At 42.1% G+C, this 15,862-nt stretch overlaps 1 protein-coding gene across 5 annotated transcripts; it reads right to left on the reverse strand.

Moving 5' to 3' along the window:
• Nucleotides 1–477: 477 nt before the first annotated feature.
• On the reverse strand, nucleotides 478–15,200 carry esrra (estrogen-related receptor alpha). 5 transcript variants are annotated; one of them, XM_081719430.1, is made up of 9 exons: nucleotides 15,032–15,200; nucleotides 14,746–14,783; nucleotides 11,674–11,775; nucleotides 7,485–7,871; nucleotides 7,223–7,339; nucleotides 6,960–7,073; nucleotides 6,518–6,685; nucleotides 5,572–5,841; nucleotides 478–4,391 (listed from the first exon to the last, which is right to left on the reverse strand). In XM_081719430.1, exons 4-9 carry the CDS (start codon nucleotides 7,864–7,866, stop codon nucleotides 4,138–4,140), a joined length of 1,305 nt encoding a protein of 434 aa, XP_081575556.1. In that variant the 5' UTR covers nucleotides 7,867–7,871; nucleotides 11,674–11,775; nucleotides 14,746–14,783; nucleotides 15,032–15,200; the 3' UTR covers nucleotides 478–4,137. The 5 variants fall into 5 exon arrangements, with proteins under 5 accessions (XP_081575556.1, XP_081575555.1, XP_026886917.1 ...); XM_081719429.1 differs by adding an exon at nucleotides 9,616–10,095 and having other exon boundaries at nucleotides 14,746–15,200; XM_027031116.3 differs by having other exon boundaries at nucleotides 14,746–15,200.
• Between the last annotated feature and the right edge of the window lie 662 nt (nucleotides 15,201–15,862).

Consider the following 15,862-nt stretch of genomic DNA (forward strand, 5'->3'; position numbering starts at 1 on the left):
CTTAGAGACAACCAAACGACGATTAAGGAACAGATGAACTTTCATATGCGTTTCACGGCGTGCTCAGTTGCGTCCTACTGTGGTAGCCCCACATAGTGGAGCTGTTCATACACGCAGCATGGATATCCCAGCAGAGCCTCATAGCCAGATGACTCCTAAACTTTCAGCAAAACATCAATTACTTCGTCAGGATGAAAATTTAAGTGCTGCTTTGTAATAAATATATGTTCAATAAGCTATACCAGAGCTGCTATAATTAGTTGGCTAGAGGTAATACTGAACTAGGCCTAATTAGTCTACTATAAGAAAACGTGTAACCACGTTCCTCATCTATGTTAATTTTTTAAACATTGTTATCCATTCTCACTCACCTTGTGCCACGAATGTCAAAAATCAGATTTTTTTGGGCCATGTAATGCATTTTGTGAACATATAAGACAAACAAGATCACAACAAAGGACAGACCAAATGGCAAAATACTGACGTGTGTTAATTTATTACAAAACACATGACAGCGACAATATCTTAAAATACCCCTATATTCCTGTGGTGTTTTAGTGTTTGCCTTTAAATCACAGTGATTCAATATGAACATATTTATATACTCACTATTGCAGAACTATTTAGCTTAAAAAAAGCACAGACTTTCACAATCATCAGACTGAAACCCACACAAAAAAACCCAAAATAATATTAATAAACATCGGCAAATTGAGTAAAAAATAGAATTTAATCTTTTAAATACAATATTTTAAAATACAAACATTGATTTGTTCTTTACCTTATATGCGTCATTATTTCTATTAATTGTTAACACTGTTATTACTGCTGAGGTTTAATTTACATTATGTCACTATACAGAGAAATGTGAAAACATAGTTTTGGTAAATTCTTGTATTGCTCATTTACATAAATATACACAGACAAACTAACAGCTACCCATGACCTTAAATGATGTCTAATCATGTGATGCCCCAAAATCTCATTTACCAATGACAAAATGGCATCATATAATGCTGATTGTTATGAAAACACTATAATGTAATATAATTTTTATAGTTGCTATTTAATTAGAATTATTGACACAAACATTGACTTTTTCTTTTTTTAAACATCGTTCTTGAATGGACCCAGACATTTGTGGTTATGTACACATTCCAAGAACCACAGACAGACACGTTTTTCCCTGTATACAAAAGAGCAGGATAAATATATAGAAAACTTGTTAAACAACCCAAAAAGCATTTTAGTGTTAATAAGATTTTGGTGACTTAGACTGAATAGCAACTTGAAAGGTATTACTGAAGTCTAGCCAATGCAGAAATTTTATATATATATATATATATATATATATATATATATATAGAGACTCGAGTCTTGGGTTCAACACCACTTAGACTCTGTTCTTGAATTCTGCAAAACTGAACTATTACTGGGTCACAGAAAATGACAAAATCTCTTTACCTGCCTTTCTTTTTTCTTGTTCAGTTAGTACTCTCTGTCAAATCAACAGGTTTTTGAAAAATGTATGCGAAAAAGCAAGAAAAAAAATCCAATAGAACTAACATTTTACAACATTCAACCACACAGATTGCTTTATTTCAGTACCAAACCTGAGGCCATGTGTAATATTGTGTAATAGTTTATGGAAAGTCTGTATTCAAGTCAGCCAAAATATAATAAGCCACAAAAGAGAGAAGAAGCTCATGTTTGCAGATCAAAAATTCAAGCAACTATCATACTATTTCCCATAGCATTTTGGGCTGGGTGATCTCAGAACAAGATTCAGTTTACACTTGAACTAGATATGTTTTATTTAAATACAAATTTTCTAATCAAAAGTTCAATTACTGCCCAGAATTAGGAATTATCTGTGTATAAGATGCCACTTCCTTTTTACCTGGAATAAGCATGATTTGTACCACTTTCAACATCTACATACAATCATTACTACAAACATACAGTGAAAAGCACCCTGAAGGCATGATGTAATTTCACAGAGGTCTGGAAACTGTTGATCAGTGGTTAAATTTTATTATTTATTCTGCCTTGGCCTGGACGGCAATTGGCTTCTCTTCCTTTTGTTTTCATATGCAAACAATAAATAAAAAGGTAGCAGAGCTGTAGAACTCTGATCATGATTGCATATAATCCCAGACAAACGTCTGCAAACAAACATCTAAAAACAACTCTAAAACAGCAGTGGAACTTAAAATAGGAAAACAAAAGAAAAAAACAAACAAACAAATGGTCTTGGACTGAGCGTGCTCATTTTGGCCACATATTGTGATACTCTTCTTATTGTAGCAAATGTTGCTCTCAGTCAAAGAGGTCAGCAGTTCAGTCCCACAGCACACTACCTCCTGCTTCAAAACGGACCGGTTGAGGGCGTACAGTGCACCCGAGTCTGTCGTGAGGATTCAGAGTTTGCTCTTTCCGGACCCTCCCACAATATAAGGAATCTGTTTCTCTCTTAAACTTTACAGGGATTCAGAATGTGCAATGCAGAGGTGATGTTTGTGTTTTAGCAGGACAACTTAAACAGAAACAACCCACTGGAAACAGTCTTTGTGCCATCTTCTGCACTGGCAGCCAGTGAAGTATAGTGTTGGTCACCTGAAGAACTGGGATCTCAGGTGTAACCTCAGGTTAAGAGTTCTTATGCAGTCCTTTCAGGCAGGTTACAAAAACAAAACAAGAGAGCCATCTGGCCTACAGGGGCTGAGGTTGCTCTTTTACCCTGATCTAAACGCACCGTCATCAGTTTACTCTGACAGCGCACACACACTGCTCAGATATATATAGATACACACACACACACACACACACACACACACACACACACACACACACACACACAAACACACAAAGATTCAGACGGTTAATCTATGCAACAAATTCAGATATAGAGCGATAGACTGGTGGCTGACAGTATTCCCTTTTTGTACCTTTGCTCTCACTATTCAACTACAGGTAACTGCAATATTAAATTTCAGCTGCACAAAAGACTTGACCAAGCCAAGCCAACACCCCCCACAGACAAATGAATGAGTCGTTGCTATCTGTTCAGTGAAAGAATACATATTGCTTTAAAACATATTGCATGTTATAACACATACGATATTTCTGTTAGTGTTGTGTCACTGTGTTCAGTTGTTAAAATGTTCGATCTTAAAATGTTTTCAGCCGATTATATGCTTTTTTCTCAGTAACCTTTTGTCTACACACTGCTCAGAAGATGTTCACACTCCTTTACGTGTTGCATATTTCAAACCCCAAAGCATCTACTATTGCTAGGTAAATCAAGATATCACCTGCACGTTTACAGCAAGTACTTCTAAACGGCCGTGCATTAAACTGACTACACATATACACACATTGAGAGAGGAGTGGGACTGGAAGTAGACAAACATGGCTCTCTATAGATGGTTGCCTGCAATGATTACTATATTTTCAGCTGGGTAGCATTTTGTATGGCTTAGGTATAGTCCTAATAGAGGGAGCTACTGGTAGAGGAGAAGGAGAATCATGACTTGACTTTCTCAAAGTCAGCCAGACTGCCACACTTGAGAAGAGTTCTTATAACTGTAGTATAACATATCTTTGACACATCACTGCCCCCAGGGTTACAGTGATGGAAGGTCCCTATATAAACTTTTGTTGGTATAATCCATAGAAAGCTGCATGATAAGAACAGTAAGTATTAACACAGTAACTGATTCTGCTAACTTTCACCTTGATCTTTCTTTTCTGGGCACAAATTATTCCCACAAGGTACCTCAACATATAATCAAATGACCGTTTAAGAAATCAGTCCATATGAACCTTTAGTGAAATAAAACCCAGAGAGGACAGCTCTGACAAACATTTCAAAGAAGTACCTCAAGTTATGCACCAACCCGCCAAAGAGCAAATTTTACATGTGAATCGTTTTTGAAGAGACCTCTGACATCAGCTCCTCCTGTGAAAAAAAATCCGTCTTTGCTTTTCAGTTTTTCTGTTTTCTTCTAACATTAAAAATCTTCTTCTTCAAAAAACAAAGAAACAAAGAAACAAAAAAACTATGTGTCACACTCTGTCCTGCTGTGTCTCTCCCCGCTTGCCATTCATTCGTTCGTCCTCCGCCCGGCCTGGCGGCTAGGGTGAGTCCATCATGGCCTCCAGCATCTCCAGAAACAGCTTGTGCATGGGCACTCCGCCGCGGCTCTTAATGCTGTAGAAGGTGGTGAGGGCACGGTTGGCCGTCTGCCGCAGGAGCGGCAGCGTGAGGAGGAGGCGGCCAGCTCGCTGCGGGTCCTCTGGCCGCTGCTGCACCTCCAGCTCCAGCAGCGCCTGGTGCAGCAGGTCCCTCAGCTTCTGGACGGCCTCGATGTCCTCGATGTAGACCGAGTCTGACAGAGACATACCACACGATGTTTAGAATCGCAGCGCAACATCTATTATTTAAGAATACTGGCACAGTAAGTGAACGAGTTTTTTCTTATTGTGTGCTTTGACCAATCTAAGAAATTCCACAAGCGTTTTGATTAATCACAGCATTCACATGATTTTGCACAAAGTAACGTAAGCCAGTCTTTATTCATGTCACAATAATGGTTCACAAGATGATGTTATACATTTCAAACCATAATAAAAGAGAATAAGTAAAAGATCTGATGTATCTACAAGTACAGCTGTCATATAGTATATTCGTCCATATAATGGACAAATACACTACAAAGAAACCAGCGATGTGCTGTATGAAGTGGGTGGCTTTTACATATTCACACACAAACAGAGGAAGGAGAGATTGTATATGTGCTCTTAATTACATCAGGAGCCATACTGGTGACTCCCAGTATTTGCATAACAAATAGAAAGGCTTTGGGCTAAGCAGAGTGGGCGATTGCACTGAGTGTTTACAGTAATCGACACCATCATGGAGTCTGAGATGAAGAGTGAGAAGCACACTCGTATGCTACCTGCTTGGGGCAAAATAGCCAGATGGGCACTTTCGCTTTCTACAACATCTTTACAAATCAGAAATGTCTGGTTCATGATATAAAATAGCTGATCTTTGGTCTATGCAATGAGATGAGGTGGGGCCAGTACAAGGACCTGTACAGATGAGGTGGGGCTATCTCATCCATGACAGTTTAATGGGTCACATGCAGAAGAAGTGTTCTACTTCATACCTCAATTCCCAATCCGGGAATTGGATTTTGCAATCACTTGCAGTTTAACTGATTTCACAGAACATATGTGTTCAAGTACCTGCACTCATGGTCCAGATCCTACAGAATTTCCACCCTTCCTTTACCCAGCTGTGATAAGTTACATTAACTGTTCCACTAACCACCAGTAACTACAAAATCCAGGACTGATTCCAGATTTGAGTTCCAGAGTTCAACAACTCTGGTTCAGTAATTTCTTTCCTGTTCCATGAGGTGTGACTCAGCTCACAGTTACCTGCCAAGTTGAGTCATTCGTGTTAGAGCAGGGAAATCACTAGCTGGTGCAGTGGGACAGCCCACTGGCATCTGTGGGTCAGAAGCCTGTCTGAGATCAAGTCCCTGTGGTCAGGCTGCTCACCTGAGTTGGTGAGAGCGATGGCCTTGAGCATGACAAACTCCTCCCGGTCCAGCTGCAGGGCTCTGAATCGCCGCGCCAGCTGACAGATGGCGGCGTTGAGCTCAGTCAGGCCTGCCACCCGCGACATCTCCTCATCTAGCACGAAGTCCTCGGCAAACACCACCTCGTCCTCGCAGCCCAGCGAGCGGTAGGCCACACCCAACACAAGCACCTCCAGCCACACAGACTGCAGCACAGACATCTGGTCTGCCAAGGAGAGAGAGAGGAATCCTGCAGGAAGCACACATGGAGAGGGAGAGAAAGAGTGGGGGAGAGAGTGAGGGGTGAGTGAAGAGTAAGAGTAAGACACAAAGAAAAGAACAGAAAAGAACGAAAAAGAAACATTTAGTATGCATCACATTAGTGCTTCAAAGACTCTGGGACCTGGAAGGCTGAGCTACAAATACAGATATCAATTTAAAGCACTCTTCAAAATAGCTCGGACTTGACAAAAGGCAGCGAACAGCCGCCACATGTGGACGAGTCAGTGAGCAGCTCACTGCGGTGCTGGACGGCAATTAGGTGAATAACCTCCCCCGCTCAGCCTCCCTCTGTCTCACTCCAGCTCTCCTCTCAATTATAAGCCCTCATTTCTCCAGGCACCTGTTCCTCCACAACGAGGCGTGTGATTACTCAGCACCTCTATGCTTCCCTCCACCATGCAGAGAACAGAGGGCCATCAGGAGACAAGCCAGCCAGGTCTCCACTGCTTATCCCAGCTGGCCTTTTAGAGGCTCTGGGATATGATAGATTGTTATCAACACCTCTCATTGCCGACCACCCCCCACCTCACCCCAAACACACATACACATGCGCACACACACACACACACACACACACACACACACACACACACACACACACACACACACACACACACACACACACACACGCCTCCTTCCCTCACCAGGGACATGCTTAGCCCAGCCAATGATGACGACGAGCTCGCGGTCAGCCAAGTCGCACAGGGTGGTGAGGGTACGTTGAGCAGTATCTGGCTGCAGAGGGTCGGGCATGGCGAACAGCTTCTCGGGCTCCGCCACCAGCAGGTGAGACACAATGATGCTCGGAGAGCCTGGGAACCAGACACCAAACACTGTCACCCAGCATGAACAGGCTTGGTGATAATGACTCTAATCCACGACACCACGTTACTATCACCTGCCAAACTCTAGGCTTACTGTTTAGCTATTAATCCTGAAGCATATAATTCAGGAACTGCTTTGAATTATTCAGTAACTATACTGAAACTAATACGAAAGGTATGCAGGTACAAGAATAATTGCAATCTGGACCCACTGGGGGGCGTGGGGACAATAAGCACTGTGATATGTCTGCCTGTGTTGTACCTCTCTCTCCCTCTTTCTTAATGGGTATTGGGGCACTCTGATATGTAGCGTTCTCCACCTCGGGCCTCCTCTTGTACTTCTGCCTTCCCCCTCTCACCCGGTCCAGACGGACTCCTGCACACACGCCGCAGAAGGCGTTTATTTGACGGTCACCTTGCAGGTAGGATATGACACAGCAGGGAGCGTTCACTTCACCGTGAGCATATTCCCTGCACGGCACACGGCTCGGTTATTGGACTAGAAGCATTAGGCTTTCCACTCGCCTTCCTTGAGCATGCCCACTTTGAGGCACTTTGTGAAGCGGCACGCCTGGCAGGCCTTCCTGCGCCTCTTGGTTATCTCGCACACGTTGGACGCCGGACAGCTGTACTCAATGTTGCCTGAGAAAGGGGCGAGAGACAAGGATGAGGATAAAGACCTTCCTTCTGTTTCCTTTTTCTGGCTTGTACATAGAACATGTCACCTAGTTGGAGCTTCATAATGGGACCTGTTCGACGATGCGACGGCCATGCAACGGCCACTCACCCTGGATGGTTCTTTTGAAGAAGGCCTTGCAGGCTTCGCAGGAGGCCACACCGTAGTGGTAGCCAGAGGCCACGTCCCCACACACCAGGCAGAGCCTCTTGGGGAGGGTGCTCAGGGCGTACTTGCAACGCCCGCCGCCGCCCCCCGCCGAGCCTTCATCCGCGCCGTCCGCCCCATCCTCCTTGAAGTGGCAGCGCAGGGCCGGGCTGTACATAGGTGAGGAGTAGCGCCCGGTGCCATCACCCCGCGCACCTCCGCCCCCGCTCTGCGAGGAGTCGGAGGAGGCGCCGCCCGGGCTGGTCCGCCCCCCTCCGCCTCCGCCCTCCGGACTGCTGGGCTCCGCCTTTATGTGCAGGTCAGAGCGGCGGTCTCTGGAAGACATGATACCTGGTGGCAGAGAGAGAGAACAAAAAGAAGAGAGTGAGAGAGAGAGAGAGAGAGAGAGAGAGAGAGGATGTAGAGAAGTGGAAAGCGGAAGGGATTTTGCATCATGAGCTCTCTGTCTTCTCCTCAGTATCAGTGCAAAAACCCTGACAGGGGAAAAAATCCCAAGCAATGACAAGGAACTGACAAACAAGAACGCTGTGTCATTGGTGCAAAGCACAACTCTTAAGTAGCACCCCAGCTAGCTGAGTGCTAACAGCTTCCCCTTTTGGGGAGTCCTCAGCATGCTAAATGTGAGTGAGTGAGTTACATGACAGGTTCATGAGGTGCTTCAGAGCTAAAAATCGAAAGAGCACAACACTCTGTCACTCATGCTAATGAGCTCATGTACCGCAGTGCAGCCTCGATGACCAGGTTTAATGGACATTTAAATGAATTAAGACGAGTGAGCTATTTAAATTAGCGCCTTGATGATTCTCACACGAATCTGAAAAGCCAGGTCTCTGGGTGCAGAACGGACTCAATTCTGCACAAAGACAGTCCATAATCCCAACACCTTGGCCTCTACTCACACCAGATTAGGGTCATTAATCCAGGACAGAGGAGAGACAATCCTCAGATTACATCTCCAGAAGAAGAAGCAGGAGACCCACGGTTACTCCAGCAAAAGCTTTTGCTCCTCTCTCAGACACACTCTGACCCATGGCCTTCTTTCTCTAAACCGCTGATCTTTCACTCTCAAAACAGTTAACCAAGATATTACTAAATATGACATTGCATAAGACACATTGGGATAGCAAAATAGTGAACACTGCTTTTAATGGCAGCACGAGCTACTGTAAGTGGGTAGCAGTAGATGTGTAGACCCCAGATGGTGCTGGGTTTAGGCTATTAGTTGCATCATTTCCAAAGCCCAAGGAAGCAGTGGGTGGTCAGCTCATCCAGCCTCCTCAAGCCAATCAATAATACACATCATCATTATCCAACACCATCGGCCATCACAGGCAGTCAAGTATTAAACCAGTAAGAACTGTTTTGTTGTAGTTCAGCTCAGTTTTGTTTAACGTTTTTTTTTTACAACATACATCGTCACAAAGCAGCCTGACTGAGTAATCTGAGGGCAACGAATGAACAGAGGAACTCAGATCATACAGAGTAAACATGCTTCAAATATTAATTAAAATTGCACCACCCCCAGAGGATGTACAAACAACAGTTGGGGGGGGGGTGTCAAAACATAATATACATCCTTACTACCTGTAATTGGAAATATTACAATCATATTTCCCTGGGAAAAAGGTGGCATCCCTTGTATAATTCACACTCTTGAGAGAAAAGATCTGTGAGATAAGCATGTGACCAATAATAAATTATATGACGGACTATTTAATATACTAAACATATACAGGATGCAGGTTAACTACGTAAAGAAGGAAGTTTAATATGAGTGTAAGGCATGTCTGGGTTGGCAGTTAAGACAGCTAGTTATGAACCCGGATGATTTAAAGGCAGGTTTAGAACATCAGAAAAACAGGTTGGGAGCTCTGTGTCAACACACTGAAAATAGCAGGCACTTCTAAGGCTTTTGCCTGAGTGTCTGATAAGGGAAGTGTTTTAATTCACTTGTGTCAGACACATTCTGGTTATTTTCAATCCACAAGTCTGACAGAATACATGTTTGGAAATTTAAGGAGCTGGGTCCTTGGAATATCTGGGCTGTCAGACAGTACCTGTGTTGGTCTCTTACCTCTTTGTCACCCTGCCCCCAAGCAGTTTGTTGTGTCATAATAAACCAGGCGCTAATGACTGTGAGACTCGCTGTAGACTGTCCTATGGTGAACCACTATCAGTTGGCAACAGGAAATAACACTGCATCTATAAAGCTCAGAATGATTCGTGATCACACAAAAATTCTGGACATAAAAACAGACAAATTTTGTTAAGATATTGCTTTCTTCTATGTCCATATATGACTGAATTAGACTGAAGTGGTAAATTTACTTATCTAGTTTAATGAATATATGTGCCATACATATGCCACAGTGAAATTTTATTTTATTTTTTTACATTTCAATTTTGATAGTCTGGGGGACCTTCCATAGATAAAAGGCTAACCTGTCTTCGCAAAAAAGCTAAAATGGTTGAGTGCATGCCACATTACTGTTATATACCGACATCTGGAAATTTGATGATAAAAATAATCGCCAACTGGTCGCTCCAGGGTCATCTGGTGTCCACACATACATGCAAAAAAAGAGCGACAGAGAGAGAGGGAGGGGGGCAACAGAGGTTCACAGAGAACTGAGGGAACGGTTCTCTGTAACTCTGGGCAGTGTACAGAGTGTAACCGTGGCTCAGTACCTACAATCTTAGTTCCACTTGTGCAATTTCTGAACTTTGACATTACACCCTACCCCCCTCCATACCCCAAGCAAGCCATTTTAATTATAATGAAAGCACACACGCTCAAATACAGCAAAGAGCAAGGAGTGTTTTAGATTAAGGCCAACCATTCGGCGTTATTTACTACACAGCGTTTTAAGGAAGCAGTATGACAGAAGTATCCCTTAACGGTACAGTTTAACAATGTGAAATCTACCACAAAAAGAGAAATCTTAAAACAAAACGAAATGCCTGAATTCAAACAAAAACACGTTTGATCGAGAAAGCTCTGGCTCCGTGACTGTCTAGTTTGAAAAGGCAAGTCGGCTGATGAAGTCATATGTGGCAAACATCTGCTGGTACAGAATCGCCTCATACAAATGACAGCAAAAATGACCGTGCTGCAGGTCTCCAATTCAGCAGTCCGGAGAGTTCAAATAAAATTCAACTGATGTGTCACTTTCATTAACAGGTGATCAAACGAGATTGACAGACAGGTGATAATCTGTTTGGTTATGTATTCATATTGGGGACTTGCTCCCTTTCATTTTAAGATACCTTAACGCGCTATCAGGCTTCTGTCGAATTCAATACGCATTCAATACGCTGTCAATACAACACATGTAACCTACAAATATTTCAGTTTTTACATTCACATTTCTAAATATTCAAAAAGGATTGATCATACATTTGGATATTTAGGTTCTTCCTTTTTGTAAATGCCAGGGCAGCAAAACCAGAGGTGCTAGCAAGCATGCTAGCTAGCAGACTAGCCAGCAGTATTACTTGCTCAGGTGCCCCATTCTCACTGGTTAGCTCAGTTAGCTTAGCATACTAGCTATTATTATTGCTAGCTAGCTAACCTACCTTGGTAGCTAGCCTCAATGTATTTCCTTGCTCTCGCCGTTGTCCAATCTCCGCGCAGAATACGAAGTCCTTGTGTAGTGGTAGGTAATTATTTCAGTTAGTAAAATCTGGCTGTAGTGCGGATAATTCCGTTGGTTGAGTTGGGTGCCTTTTAAAACTTAACTTTTCGCCCACATGGACTCTAAACGTGTCGTAAGTATTAGGCTGTCTTCGAGAGGGAAGTGAGGAGGAGCAGCATGCAATGCAATGCAGTTTGTCATCCCTGATCGTTTTTATCAAATGTGCCAGATTATTTCACGGGAAGGTACTGGTGCAGTTAGCAGCACTGAATACAAATTAGGTGTTCAGTCACAACAATAGGGGTGGTGTAGTCAAATAGTGTACTATAAGGTTACAAAGCTTATGGGAAGTGTCTCCAAACAGTAGCCTACCTGGTACAGATCAAATACCTCTTGCTAAATGAAGACTGTCTCATTAAAAACTGTTCTCCCTTTCCTTGAGAACCATCCATAAAGAATGTTGTGGGCGGTTAAATTATTTTGGAAAGATGGCTTACCTTTTTGCTATTACTTTTAGCCACACGTATGAACGAAGTCCTCTCACTTCCTTGACTTCAAATGTGTGTCAACTGGTCAGTTTGCTTTAGCCATCAGGAACCCTGTAGGACATCATAGCATGTATTATAAACCTAAATGAAAACTATATATGCTGCAAAACATAGAGGTTATTTTAGAATGAAACACGTAACAACAAAATGCTTTGAAAACCCTTTGATATACGAATGCATTTAGATAAGGGTAGGGACGACATGTAGCATGGAAACAGTACATGCTTAAAGAAGAACTGTTTTATATATTGTGATTTTAGTGATCTTGGTGAACTGGTAATGTGATTTTCCTTTGTTTTGTTTGAAATGCATATGTGCAGTATTATTACCGTATTATTATAAAAGACAAAGAAGCTACAATGACGACCCTGCAGTTTGTTTTGTACATGGCTTATGTCCCGCTGTTCCTCTTATAGGACAAAATAAGTGGCAGTCTGATTTCCAGTCATTATTTGCCTGTCTGTCGGCATGCCTAACCCAGTGTATCTGTCCTATGCCTTAGCCATCAACACCATCAGGCAGAAAATGCTGACAGAGGGGGAAAGTATTCCTTTGTCTTTCTCACTGGCAAACATTTGCTGCTCTCGCTCACTGTCATTCACACACTCTTCGCACGCGTAGCAGGGACACACTCTCACACACTGTTTCTGCACACAATACCCCCTCCCCATTACGCTCCAAAGGTCAAAGTCACATGAGGGCTTCAAGGACAGGCACTGTAACACTCTCTGTCACACTTCATATGCATGGAGAAAAACACAGTTTCACCTGGGTGATAATTTAACAAGCATGAGGTACAGGGAGACGAGAGACTTAGAAAACAGTGAAGATGGAATCAAAAACATGCCAAATATGAGTAATAATATTCATTCATTCATTCATTCACTCACTATTTTTTCTTTATTCGATTCTATTTTAAGGTTACAAACAAATTGACTTAAACTTAACAGAGTTTGTTAATAAAGAAATAATTAAATTATTGTAAAAACTATCTTAAATATTTTGGTGGCTTGGCATAATGTTTTTTTTGTTTTGTTTTGTTTTTTTTGTTTTTTTTGCAAGTGGTAGTATGTAAGAATAACTAGGAAGTAATTTTGCCCAGAAGGAACAATGTTAAAAGCTTTGTTTTATCAAATCAGCAGGCAGTGGGCAGGCAAATAAAATCCGAAAGAGCCTGCAAACAATGAGAATGAAGATGAAGATGACCATGTAGTCGTGGACATACTATATAGGTTGCTCAGTTTAGATTAGTGCTCCATTGAGAGCAACTGAGAAGGATATACAGAGTTGCACATGACAGCAGACTGATCTAGTCTGTTGTTGTCTGGACATTCCTCATTAATGAATTGCTTTTGCTTCATAAAGTATGCATGAACAGTGAAAGTGACACTTGGTGACAAGCATTAAAGTAGTCATGCTAATATAAAGCATTTTAAGATCATTGGGGCAGATGTAGTAGAATAAAGAGCTAAAAGAGAAGTTATACAATAAAGTCAGCAATGTTGCCCTGTACTGACCCTTAATACATTCTTATGACCTGTATTAATATTATTCTATTAGGGATCTTAAAAAAGACAAATAAAGCAAAGTTAAATCTTTGTCAGGGGGCAAGTTAGGTTGATTTGGCCTAGTGACGTGCTGTGCCTTATCTTACCCCTAGTGTGAAAAACTGATTTACAGCAGAGAAATTTGAGTGCCGCATATTAGAGTTTTGGCTGCAGTACACATGCAGTGTGCACATAAAGCAAAGATTGCCACAGCAGCCTTCAAAAGGTGACCTTGCCAAATGAGCCCTGACCGGTGAAAGGTTAATTTGTAAAATTGGATTGCAACTTCTTAAAAGCAGGGATTCCCGTCTCAATCCTAGTCCCACAGAGAGTGCAGGGTTTAGCATTACTGGATCTGAACCAGTATTTCAGTATGGAGTTGCAAGGCAAAGTTGTCTTTTGCAATCATGTACAATGCAGAAGGATAGTTTACTGATGTCATGAAGATATGCTAAAGTATTTAAATAATAAAATCAACATACTCATTAATTGTAGGTGATTGTATAATATAGTATAGAAACAAAAGCTTTTGAACTTGCTTTGATATTTCTCATAAACCCAGACCGAATCGAACAAACCAAAGAACATCCTCTAAACAGTTATCCTTTTGTCTTTATTAAAACACATTTTTCTAATCTTTGTTAACCATAAAGCAGACTGACAGTCGACAACTATAGTTCGGTAGGTATAAGTGGAACGTATGGCAACCAAAGGTACGCGTGGCTGAAATCAACTTTTTTTTGGTCAGTCACTAGACTGCTTTGAATATTCGAATGCCAGCAGCCTCTGAGGATCTGACGTGTGTGGGGGTTATTTTCGTGCTGCAACCGAAGGCCAATGGGAAATGCAGCATGATTGATGTAGTTGGGGTGGGGGGGGGGGGGAACTCAGTCGCTGACACAATCTTATGGACTAGGATTAGGACAACGCGACCAAGGTCAGGCATCAGCAAACTGCAAGCCTACTGCGGACTTTACCTCCTACTTTAACAGAGTATTGTTATTCCTAACCTATTTGCCATATTATGTTATGCAGCTGAAAAATGGCGTGAATTGCATTCGCGGACCGTTGTCATTAACTTCACTTTTAAAAAACCCTATTACTAAAAGCATTCTCGTTTGAAATGACTTTTAACGCAGCTATTAAGGCAAAGATTATATATATATATATATATATATATATAATATATATATATATATATATATATATATATATATATATATATATATATATATATATATATATATATATACACACACACACACACACACACATACAAAAGTTACACGCGTTGCTTAGTGACAAACTATATGCCATCAGAATCGTTTATTATTACCAAGCTCCCGAGCTGCAGCGAGCGATTAATTACACACACCGTCTAGGTAATAATAATGTGGCCAATCAGTAAACTGGAAGAAGCTACACAGACTCTTTCGCTCAAATACAGAAGCATTATTTTGCATCTCTTACTTACCAGCATTTGTGAGGTTACTGGAGACAATGTTTCGTAGCCTGCCAGATATGAAACTACTGTAATTATTAATCGCACGGCAAAACCCAGTCAATCCAACAAATGTGACTGTGCTACAATTGTCACGAGACGTGGAACATCTCAGCACAGTCCGGTTCGCTGAGCAGACGCACTGGCTATTTGCTGAACAGAGCTAATGCGCGCTGCTTTGAGAATATGCGCAACTTTAACCTAATGGCAGGCTTTAGAAATAACGTTACCACACTACTGAAAGAATCTGACGCGACACCTCAGTATTTCGAACGGTGCAACAACAGGAAGTACACCCGAACAAGCAGCAGATTTTAATCCATACACTTGATCCGTCGGTCTCAGCACTAGGTCCGTATACCGCTGTTTCGGTTGCCACTGGAAGCCCGAATCCTCGTCTTCCGCTGATACGAGTGAGGTCCTGGTTACGTACATCCCCCGTTCTACCCCCCCCCCCCCCTTCTCCCCTTTTGCGTCTCTTTTTCTCCGTTACGTCCTCGCCCCCTTCCAATCGCGCTACCTCGCGCCCGGCGTCATCGGTGCCGCAACGACGAAGAAATATTGGCTTACTGTAATGTCTGTCTGGCTCACGAGTTCACATACTTTTGATCCGTCCGTTGCAGTTTTTCATGTAAATTGGTTGTGACTAGTATACTGCTATTTTCAGACCGCTAACGACTGAATCAAAGGAGGAAATCTGGTAGCCTATAGCTAGCTACGTTACAGCAGTCGGCGAGTGTCAAATGCATTTGAAAAGCAGTATATCATCGTTATGAAATAACCGTCACGGTTTGTGACTAACGAAATAACCTGGCCTTTGCTTAGGGCGCCTGTGTTACAACACATCAGTTCTAACTTTCAATATTTACCAGATCGAGGTTGAAAAAGCTTAAATGCTGAGTAATCGTGTTATATTAATTAGGAAAGTTCATCATTTCTGCGTTTTTCGCGCACCTTGTTAACATGAATTACTGGCTATTGTGCATTGAGCAGATATAATCTGGGGTGGGGGAGAGCTCACTCCTCCGTCTAATATCTTACTTTATGTATTAGTGGAGGCCACATGCAAACGGTTCTTTAGGCTACTGCC

The sequence above is a fragment of the Electrophorus electricus genome, chromosome 8 (assembly GCF_041902795.1).
Source record: "Electrophorus electricus isolate QZ-2024a chromosome 8, ASM4190279v1, whole genome shotgun sequence".
Lineage (NCBI taxonomy): Eukaryota > Metazoa > Chordata > Actinopteri > Gymnotiformes > Gymnotidae > Electrophorus > Electrophorus electricus.

Coding starts and splice junctions, on each gene's coding strand:
- esrra (XM_081719430.1), bottom strand. CDS start 7,866: ATGTCTTCCAGAGACCGCCGCTCTGACCTGCACATAAAGGCGGAGCCC. Junction 7,074..7,222: donor AGTGGGCATGCTCAAGGAAG/GCGAGTGGAAAG, acceptor GCGTGTGTGCAG/GAGTCCGTCTGGACCGGGTG. Junction 5,842..6,517: donor CTGGGCTAAGCATGTCCCTG/GTGAGGGAAGGA, acceptor TGCTTCCTGCAG/GATTCCTCTCTCTCTCCTTG.